At 26.7% G+C, this 11,775-nt stretch overlaps 1 protein-coding gene across 1 annotated transcript in view; it reads left to right on the top strand.

The window, feature by feature from the left end:
* Positions 1 to 8,799: 8,799 nt before the first annotated feature.
* Positions 8,800 to 11,775, top strand: part of LOC107444366 (E3 ubiquitin-protein ligase SHPRH) — a 124,933-nt gene continuing 121,957 nt past the window's right edge. The window contains exon 1 of the mRNA XM_071188261.1: positions 8,800 to 8,988. Within this exon, the coding sequence (XP_071044362.1) occupies positions 8,961 to 8,988 (28 nt within the window). The 5' untranslated portion in view covers positions 8,800 to 8,960. The remainder of the gene's footprint in view (positions 8,989 to 11,775) is intronic.

The following is an 11,775-nucleotide window of genomic DNA, read 5'->3' as shown; positions in this document are numbered from 1 at the left end:
TCCCATACTCAAGATAACAAAAACATTAGGAGCATTTCCTGGGACTTAGTTTCTCCTAGACGAAGTTTGTATGCACAGCGGAAATATATTTACTTTGTACATACTAAAAAATAAATGCAAGTATGTAATAAATTAATAAAGCTTAATTTAAATACATTGAGATACAATTAGTTGTCTAAGATTCTGTAAAAGTATTTTTGTTTATTTTTGAAGTAGTTAGTAGACAAATTAGGTTTCATTACATTAAGCTTTTCCGAAAGAGCTTTCTTAATCATTTTTTAATCTTTTTTATCTTTTTTTTTCATTTTTGCATTTTCTAATGCTTAAAGTTGTAAAATAATGTGTTAAAAGAACTATACAAAAGTCCGACTCTTTTTTGGAGTTACAAACACCAATATAGAACTGTTTAATAAGCTGTACTGTGTGCAAATCTTCAGCTGTAAAAATAAATTTATACCTTGTGATTGGATGAAATCTATTTATCTGATATCCATTTTGTTTTTATGAAGTCATAAACAGTAACATTATCTATGATTTCCCATAGGATTTTTTGAAATTTTTATATGATTTTCTATTTTTTGAAGCTAACTAAAATTCTCAAATACAGATATCAAAATATCTATTCTATATTACAGAGAATGTGATTACCTAAAAAATTAGTGGGAATCACAGGACTACTAAATCCTTATAAATATTACTTTTTTTAAAAAAGTATTTTGGAGAAACTTTCATACCATTTGTTATGTTTCATGCGTGAAATTAAGGAGAGAAAAATTTTGGATGAGTTTATTCAAATGATTTGCATTCATAAAATAAGTAGTAATTCAGGGGAATGATTATTTTGTAAAAATATTTTCTCATAAGATGAAGTATTTATATTTTTGATAGCCAAATAAATTAACTAAAAAAAGAAAAAAACTAAACATATTTTGTGGAAAATTGCATTTTGATTTATTTTTTAAGTTATAATTATGAACAAAAAAAATAACAAATAAAAATTTAATGAAACTTCCACATTTTATTTTGTTTAATAAATTTTAATTATATTTAAATAAGTATTTAAATTATTTCACTATTTATTTAAAAAGAACTGATGGTGGTTTTACTTTACAATTTTTGGATTAACTTATTTATTAAGGTTATATCTATTTAATAAAAAAAATTATCAGGATTTAGTAACTGATACCAAGAGATTGTTACTAACCCTTTTTTTATGGTGATAGACTTAAGAGATGAAAATTTTGAGACCATGAGTATTTACATTTTAGCTTTGTTTTCTCCATTTATTAAAAACAAATAAAATATTTTTCATTTTTTTCCTTCTTTTTATTACTTTATTTGCTCATGTGATTTAGCATCTTAAAAGTTTAAAGCTGCAGTTTTAATACATTTTTTTTCCTGCCAAGCTACTGTGATAAATTTCTGATTTAAGAAGTTAAACTATATTTTACGATAAAAGTACATATATATTTTTGAAAGTGGTGAAATTCCTATTTTGTCGCATGAAATACTAATTCCTAATTTATACGAATATTAATTAAGAAGCATCAAAAGCAGCACTAAAGAAGTATAGGTTATAAATAGCAATGCTGCCAACTTGTCCTATTTCAAGTTGAAATTTTTTTTTATTTCAACACAAAGCCATAATTCATATTTCGATATTTTATTTAATAAATTGAGTATAACATGCTCTTGATTGTCATTACAACTAATTAATTTAAACATGTATAAACTTTTTGATTATCTTTGATGTGTTTTTAGATGTTGATGAAATTTATTTTTACAGCTATTGTTGCAATTTTTAACTAAAGGAAGCTTCTAAGAACTGTGTATATTTATACCATTAAAAAAATTTCTTAAAAACTGTGATATTTGTTGGCAGCTAAGAAATAAGTAAAATTTCTCTAATATAATTAAAACAAACAAGCGAAAAAGGAAAGTTGAAATTTTTTTAGATTAAAGTAAATATAAGGATGTAATTCATTTGCTACAAATAAATAAATAAAATATTTTGTAATATTTTTTCACCAATTTTTGTAACGGTTTTATGCTTAATTATTCTAGACAATAAATAAAATAATTAATGGCCTCTTCCATAAATAAATAAATGTATTTAAAAAAAATAATTCATGGCGCTCAAATATGTACCAAATAGAAATAGACTAATTAAATAACTCCATTTTTTTTAAATAATGGAAGAATATTTGATATTTATTGTGCGCAAATAGTGTAAAATACATTAAAAATAATTTTAAAAAAAGCGCAAATTTTGTATTTTAGGATTGTATAGAAAACACCAAGATTTTTAAAATTTAATAACTTCGAAACTTCACAAATTTTTAAAAAAGATCGAATTTTTTTTTTCACTAATAGAAGACAATTTAATTGAATAATCTCTTTAATTTTTGAAACTTTATTTCAATGCTCATCAGGTCACTGTGACTTTTAACAAAATTTAGCTGTAAGGTTATTTTAACTATTTCGTGAAGAAATTCTTCAAGATTAATTAGTCTATTTCTTTGTTAACATAAATTAAATCTTTGCAATTTGCGCCGATTCCATCGTAAATTTCGAATACAATTTGCAATATTCGGATACATATTACAGTTCCATTTCATACGAAAAATCCCTTTTACATTACTGATTAATTTTAAATGTAGCATGCCAATTTTCGGCATGTTTCGATAGAATAAGTTCTGAACCATTTGATTTAATTACCACATAGCTTTTAAAAACATATTACTGACCTTGAAATACCGCACTCTACTAAATGCATAAACGTCACACTCGAGCTGCTTAATGGGCTATTGGCGACGGTCTGGGAAACATCCCTGAGGATGGTCTGGAGACTCCATGCATACGTCAGAAGATCCCGTTTTTATCGCGAGGACGCATTCGCACACCATTCATCATAATTTTGACCTCAACCAGAGCATGATCAATCTGCGATCCAATACCCCAGGAGTATTGATTTGTTATAAGAACTGAAGACATAAAAATATTAAAAAGTGTTATATTATTGAATATAGTAGTAAAAATTTTATTCTTTTAGATTTTAAGGGATTTCATATCGAGGCATTACACTATTAGATTATAAGTAAAGTATATTGGGATGGATCTGATTTTCTCATACCCTTTGAAGTAATAGTTAAAAACGAATTCAATCTGTAGAAACTTGTTCGCTTTTTGGGTAAAGCGATCATATCACTAATTACGAGCCTAGATAATTTCATTCATGCCACTCTTTTATTAAAAATATACTTTGTGTCAGTTAGGATTGTACCAGATTTTGTAATATTTTTCAATCACAACTACTTGCTTAAAAATTAAAATGAAATATAATTCCCATAAAAACAATTTCCAAGCATTTACTTAAAGAAATAATTGTTTGTGTATGTTAGAAAAATATTGGAATGAAAAGTTTAACTAAGTTTTATTTAAATTACTTGATTTTATTTATCATTCCTTGAAATAAAATTGCTAAGTGTGCAAAAAAAATTAATTTGTACAAACGATAGTTTAAGTTATAAAATCAGGGGGGGGGGGAGCCCTTTTCTCTGCCATACCTTTTTTTCTACGAATTCAAGTTTCTGACCCCCAAAATATAGGGGGGATCTATGTTCAAAGTTTGGCTCCTTTAAAGTTAATTTTACTTTTTGCGTATGTCACCATACCTCAAGAACTTTTTAAGCGAACTGAAAAAATTTTGTACACAGTTTAAAAAATTCGTTTATCCAAAGATAATTCCATGGAAGAAATAACTTTTGATAAATATTTTTTTCATTACTTTACTTAATAATGGTAAAAAAAATGTTTTTTTAAAAATTGAACTGTAATTTTCTACACCATTTTAAAGTATGTAATTTTATAAGGAAAAATACAAATCTTGAACGATATCGGTCTAATAGTTCCTAAAAAATTAAATTTTAATAACACGACATTTTTAAAATTTGTTTCTCCAGGAATTGTTTGACCGAATTATGCTCAAATTTTTTATTTTGCCGTGTAAAATTGTATTCTTTAAAATTATGTAAAAATTTTGCACTTCACAATTCAGAATTTTTTTTTACTATTTCTAAACAGTAAATATTTGCTGAAAGTTATTTTTTGCATCGAATTATCTTTTGATAAAAGAATTTTATAATTGTGTGCAAAATTTTTCAATTCGTTTTAAAAGTTTTCGAGATATAGCGAAATATGGTGAAAATAAAATTAAGAATAAGGGGTCCAAACTCTGGATCTCTCTTCTTACCGAATTATTAAGATCAAATTTCCCGCATCGCGGCTACCCTCCGTAGTGTGAGGGAGGCAGAAATCCGAATCCATCATCAACAAAAAAAAAGGTATGCATATTCTGAGAAAGTAGGTTTTTGTGTCTGATTTCGTTACTTACAATATCGCATGCTCTAAGTATTTAGCATATTTAAGGTCACCATCACGAATCATTAACATTGAGTCCTAGAATGTGAAGATCTGATCATTAAAACAAAAGTTATTCGTGGTGGTTCTTTTTTTGCATCATACATCAATCTTAACCTTTTACAATGAGTGGTTATAAATGAGAAATTTTGCCAGGGTATTTTTAATTTTAAGAAAATCAAAAATTAAAATTTAGACTTGTCATGGTTTCACAAAGTGCCCTGAATATATTACAGAATCCGTCATCTTACACGAATTTTTATTAATGCCAATTTACTAGTTATTAAATCCTCTGTTAAATACAGAAAATTACTCTAAAGGCATTTATAACATTTTCTTTTCTTATATATATAAATATATATATATATGTATATGTAATACAAAAAGTAAATACTTTTGTATTAATAAAAGAATTAAATCTCTTTCGTTTTCTTAAAATGTCTTTGTTAAAGAATAAGCGTAGAGAGATTCTATTTTGGGAACTCAAGGCTGAAAACATACCATTGAAATATAAATAGATTTCTATTTCAAGGGAAGAGTTATTTTTAGAATCGTTCCCTTTTTCAATTCCATATAAGGAAGCAGAAATGATTTTCCTTAATGCGTAAGGATACAAGGAATGTACGAATGTGCCTTTACTTCAAATCTATGTTGGTATAAAACGTAAGAACGCATAGTTTTGCGNAAAATTTTATTGAGAACAGAATAAATTTTCTTTAATAATTAAAATTCACATTCGAATGTAAGTGTACATTTTATAAAACTAATATTTTCTTCCGATTTAATGTTAATGAAATTTACACAAAATAAAAAAACACTTTAACTATAGAACAAAAAATTTCACTAATTTTGGTAAATTCATGGTATCCAAAAAAGGTTTAACAACTTATGATATCTTGTAATTCTCAATAATTTTTTTTACAATTAAATTCTCATATTTATAATAAATGAATTTAGAGACGTTGTCTGAATTGTAATTGCCAATCCCTTTTTTTTCCAGACATGAATGATTTTATGCTTTCTTAACTGATAATATATATATATATATTTTAATAAATGAAAAAACAATTACATTTATGTTAGCAATAAAAGCTCTATGTTTTTTAATGTTATCTAGTGAAATTTTTGATAATTTGTTAAGTATGTCTTTGAGAATCATACTAATGAGTCGTTTAATGTGCATATATTATCTTTGGCTTTAGATGAAGTAGGATATGTCTGTCACCACATTTACCCCAGGCTATAGGACGAAACAGGCTATAGGACATTTTACTCCAAAGGCAAGTTGTAACATTTTTAACAGCAAGCATTTTTTCAAATTTTTTTAAGTTTTAAAAAATTAAAGAAACTTAATATCAATGATGTAAGACATTTATTTTCGAGAATTTTGGTAAAGATTACAAGGTTAATTTCGAAAATGAAAAAAAAAAAAAAAAGTTTAAGAAACAAACTTGAAATCAAACGATTTTCGCAATATTATAAAATATTCATAACAATTCCAACTTTTTTATATAAAAATAATAAAATGGGCGCATTTTCAACGGAAAAGTAACGAACGAATTGTATTTCCTATGTATAATGTTCCAATTTTCTTACTGCCAGACAATTTTTAAATAACCACTTATGTTGTGGGCCTGACGTGGCCCGACGTTAAAGTTGTCCTAAAACCTAAGTCCAATTGTAAACTTTCTACACAAGCAAAAATACGTAAAATATACTTGTGTAAAATAATTACATGCAGCACTTGTTTAAACAAAAAATTGTAAATTAAAACAAATAAAAGAAGAATTTAAAGTAATTACTAATTTAGGGTGCACACGTGTATTTATAAAGTTATACTTTGAAAATTAATTATAATATTTTAAAAGATGTCTTTTGGTTATTAAAGATGCAATCTGTTTTATGCAAAAGTATTAATTTCACATATGCGTTTTGAAAGTAGAAGCAAATTTTGATTTCTTTCAAAACTTAAAAGCATTAAGTGTGTAAGTGTGTTAAGTCTTTTAAAATTGCAAAAGTTGTGTAAATCAGATAATTTTAAATTTTTCTCCTATATTTTAATAATTTTTTCCTAAACAACATACTAGATTATTTATTTCTTTTAAGTTAAAGAAGATAAAATAATTTTCAAAACTTGCTCCTCTTTCATTATTTAGGGATAAAGAAAGCTTTGTTTTTATAATAAAGATAATAAAAAAAATTTAATCTAAGTACGAACTAAGGAAACTGGAAGGAAAATGAGAAGTTTCTAGCATTTTGACAAATCTTTATGTCAGATACTGTGGTTAAATTTGTTCATTTAGGATTCAGCTTCAGTTATATAAAAAAAAAACCTTTTAAAAAAATGGGATAAGAATTTATTATAACTTGTTTGTGCCCTTGAGTTGTTTGTTTTATTTACTCAAAGATACGAAATTGAAATGAAATCAATATATTTTATAAACGAATAATTATATAATTGATTGTTGTTGTTGCAGTTCATTTACGTCGCACTAGAGCAGCACAATGGGGTATTGGCGACTGTCTGGGAAACATCACTAAGGATGATCCGAAGACATGTCATCACAATTTTGATCCTCTGTAGAGGGGATGGCACCCCCTCTTCGACAGCCCGATGACCTACACGCGAAGTCGATCACTTTACGGTAGAACAGTTTAACGAGGATCAATACCGCACACCCTTGGTCCCTACGCAGAGTGATCCAAGTGGTCACCCACCCGCACTCTGACAGCAGTCAGTGATGCTTGACTTCGGTGATCTGCTGGGAACCGTGTCTTAACGATCAGACCACTGCGGGACAATTATATAATTGAAAAATAGGTTTTATTTTATAATAGTTGTTGAAGATCTGACCTATTTTTGAGTTTACGATTACTAATAGGTCCAACTCTTTAGCCTTGCCATTTTAAACCTAATCCAGAATACAAGGGATCTCTTGGATCAAGTATTGGGAGAAATTTGCCTTCCTGGAGGACTTTTTGATTAATTTAACCAGCATTTGTGTTACATGGAGAGGAAAATCACTAAAACCTCTCAGGGTTAGCCTAATAGCAAAGGAAATATAGGTTTTGATCATAATTGCTTTTAAAATAATGTATAAAGCTCAATTATTTTTAAAATGTCTTATTTCTGGAAAAAGAAACCTCGACTTAGCCCATTAAATGAATGGCTCTTTTAGTTACTAAGTTTCATTCATTGAGAGGGAATTTATTTATTTTTGTATCAGAGATTTTCTTAATATTAATGCTAAATTAATAAGTGTTCGGCAAGATTGGTCGCAATATTTTAAGCTATTTTCATTATAGAACTTCTAAAAAGCCAATGATTTTAACTGATATATATATTTTTTCTCTTTTGAAAAAGGAGGAAAAAACCCCACAGTGCTGTTCTAGTGGAAATAAAAAGCATAGATGATTAATATTTTAAATGTAATTTAGTTGTTCAGTTCGATGAAGACGAATTTTAAATTTTTGAAAATACATGCTCTATCAAGTTTTTTCCCTACAGCATTTTACCGTGTGAAATACTTTAAAAGTTATGTTTTATTTCCTCCTACTTATTATTTTTAATAATTTTACGTAATTTTCGACTTATTATACATTTTTACTCTTGACTTGTCTACTGAGAGAAATTTACGTAGTTGAGTTTTATAGCATATTGTAACATAATAATATTACCTTACTAATATATCCTGAGATAAATATTATCCCCTTTTTTTTTCTTAGATACACAACGGTTTTTCTAAGAGCTGATGCTCAATCAACGAACATCCTCAATGTTTGCCTATAAATGATAGTCTAAATTTATTTTAACATTAGTAATTTCAACAATTTTTTTTAACGATAACAATCAAAAGATACGGATGTAAAAGTTATGTTTAGTAAAATTCACGTTTTAATCTGATTACAAAAGACATGAAAAGTAAAATAATATAATATTTTAGTTTTCAATATCATAATAAAATTACTTGAGTAAGACTTAGAAAAAAAAAGAATCTTTATTCAACTACAAATCTATTTCAAAGTTAGGAATTATATAATTAATGACAGTAACGTGTGCAAAATATTTTGACGTAAGACATTCTGAAGCTTTAGAGTGAGCAATATCTTTCAAATCACAGAGAAGACAAAAAATTTCACATTTTTTCATGTTCTTAAGATACACCAAAAGTGAGATAGGCTACTTGACTATGGTAAACCTGAAAGAGTATTTCTTGGAAATTTGTTGCCATTGGAAAGATGGGACCTTCTTTTCCTTTCAATTTAGGCTAATATCTACGTCACTACAAGTTCGTAACTACAAGTAAGGATAGTGCGGAGAAGAAAGGTGACAAGTGAGGTTGAAACTGGACAAAAATAAGCATGTCAATAACGATGCCCAATAAGAAACCTGTTACTTCCTAAGCCGGTTTAGTTCCATTTTGAAAGTGTTAGTGATCATACAGAAAATTTTTTTGTCGTCTAATAGTGGCATCCCTTGATTAATTCCAGAATTTTTATCTTAATTTTTTTGCTTTCTGCGTTTTTGCGCGATTTTAAGAATGCGCCGCAAGACATCTGGAAAAAGAAGTAAGCTGAACCTCTTTTCTGTATTGTTATGTAATGCATTTCTCATAATGAAACTATGGCTGACATTTCGTTGAAGTAGTGGTTCAAATAACTTAGTTTGTGAGACAAAGATTTATTTGAAATTTTGGGCCTTTGTTACAGTAGACTTTTTTTTACGAGCTTTTATAGGAAACAAAATAGTACTTAAAATCAAATGCTCGTAAAATACAAAAAACATATGTTTTTTTTTTTTTTTTTNTTTTTTTTTTTTTTTTTTTTTTTTTTTTTTTTTTTTTTTTTTTTTTTTTGCTTTAAAACTACATTCGTCAGTCTCGTAAACTATTCCTGTATATATATTTTCCTTAAAAAGATTGCTTTTATTAGGTAAACATAAGTTTTTAATTGATCTTCTAATTGGAATAATGTTAAATAATAAAAATTATTGAAGTAGCAATGTCCGACATTAGAGATTTAGTGAGTTCTGTGATGGAGACAAAATGGAGGATACTCCACATTGTTGAGATCTGTGCTGTTGATGAAAATTCATATATGAGTGATTTAATGGCTAGGCAATGGAAACCATCGCTCTTTTTTTTAAAAGTAAATATATGATTAAGTGGTAAATAATATATTTTACTAACAAACTTTAATTTATTATTGTGAATATTTTATGCACTGTGCTAATTATATATTTTATTCCAATTATCTCATTTAAAGGAAAACCTATTGGAAAAAAATATATATTAGAAAACTGAGAGTTTGATGCAATTTAGGTAGACTGGTTTTGAAAGATGCAGTGATAATGGTTTTTAAGTTCCTGAAAGTTATGACTCAAATATTATTATTTAATTATGAATCAAATATAGTTTTCACTGATCATTTACATATCTCTATTATTGATATATTATTTGTTTTAAAAAAAGTTAATTAACTAAGGAAAATGAAAGATTACATTCCAAAAATAATTTTTATTTTTCACAATTATGATGAAATATTCCATTTTGTGACAAAAACATTAATAATAACGCAAAATCAAAAAAAACAAACATACCATCCCTTTACATTGAATTTATTTTAACGTAGTGCAATTCAAATTTTAATTGCTTTTGACCACTATTGAGTCCTATACTGTTTTCTTATAGTTTGCTTTTTGATTAAAGAATTATTAGAACAGATTTGTTGTGCATCTGCACCTATTTTTGGAGATTTTTTTCGTGTCAAAATCTGTAATAACTGCTAATTTGGGATTTGGATTGTACTTGTTTGCTGAGATGAGTGTGATATAATCGACAGGGTGGAGTTTAAGAGGATGTGCAAAATTCAGGGTTCGCCAAGTGGGCCATCTTGAAAAAACCCACTTTGAACGATAAGTGGGTTTTTTCAAAAAAAAATTTTTTTTTTTACTAAAACTTATTGTTTTGCATTTACTTTTATATAATTTATTGTGCAGCATAAATTTTTCAAATAGAGTTGCATGATTTATAGTTGCATGATTATTCATATGATTAAGTTTTTAATATTAGTAAAGTAAGAGAAACTCGAATCTTCATATAATTTTATAGTAGGTACTGTTGAAAACTTCAAGTGGGTTTTTTCAAAAAGTAATATTTTAATGATATTAAATCAAATAAAAATATAAATAATATAGTCTGAAAAGATCATTTTTTCAAATATAGTTACATGCTTTATAGATTAATGAAAGGGTTATTAATATTAATTAATATGTTTAAAAAAATTGAAAAGAAAATTTTTTTTTCTTTTTTTACCAAGTGATACATTAGCAAATTTAAACAGTTTTATTTTCTGGCTATAAAAAAAAAAGGCTAAAACTTTCTATAAGAGAACTTTTTAAAATTATTTATCTAAAAATGAAATCATTTTCCTAGGGTTAATTATATGAAAACAAATGGGACAAGTAACTGATACCTACTCTTTATAATTATACGTAGTTTTAATTTCACTTTCTATTACTCTTATTATATAAGCATGTAAGACCATCAAATATTTATTTCAGTTTTTTATTTAACTCAAGTCAGATGAAATTTTAGTTTTTACTGATTATAAATATTTACAGATTATAATTTTATAATAGGTAATATCCATATGTTTAATAAATATAGTAGTAAATAAATGTGTGTGAAAACAAAAAGATTAATAAAATTTTTCCTTTTATATTACTGCATTTATATTTTATAATTCTTGAGTTAAAAAATTATGAAACGTAATGTACTTAATAATAAAGAAAATTTAAATATGTATTAGTGATAATGCGTTATTTAAACCTAATATAAAATACATATAACTAGGGTTCCCCAAGTGGGCCCACTTTGAAAAAACCCACTTGGTGGTTTTTTTCACAAATTGTTTTTTTTAAAATTTGGTTGAAAAAGAAATATCTCCTAATACTATCATTGGACACATCGTTGAAGTTAACAAATATTTTAGAAATGTGCATCAAGCCAGGGCCGGATTAACCTATAGGCACACTAGGCACGTGCCTAGGGCCTACGAAATTCAGGGGCCTACGAAAAACTTGGAGGAAAAAAATTTGTTGACAAAAATAATTTAGCTTTAAAAACAACAAGTGTATTTTGCACAAAATTATGAAGATACAAATAAAAATATAATAATTTTTGGTAATAAATTATTTTGTAGAATCTTATGATCTAATATATTACTTTTTTGGATTCAACGAAATCTTGTATTATGCTGTCGAATTCCAAACTACGCAAAATGTCGTATTCAATAGACATAAGTGCGAGCGATGCCAAACGATCTTGATTCATTGTTGAACGCAAATAATTTTTT

The sequence above is a fragment of the Parasteatoda tepidariorum genome, chromosome X2 (assembly GCF_043381705.1).
Source record: "Parasteatoda tepidariorum isolate YZ-2023 chromosome X2, CAS_Ptep_4.0, whole genome shotgun sequence".
NCBI classification, from domain to species: Eukaryota; Metazoa; Arthropoda; class Arachnida; order Araneae; family Theridiidae; genus Parasteatoda; species Parasteatoda tepidariorum.
The sequence above is the reverse complement of the archived record's forward strand: the minus strand, read 5'-3'. Positions and strand labels throughout refer to the sequence as shown.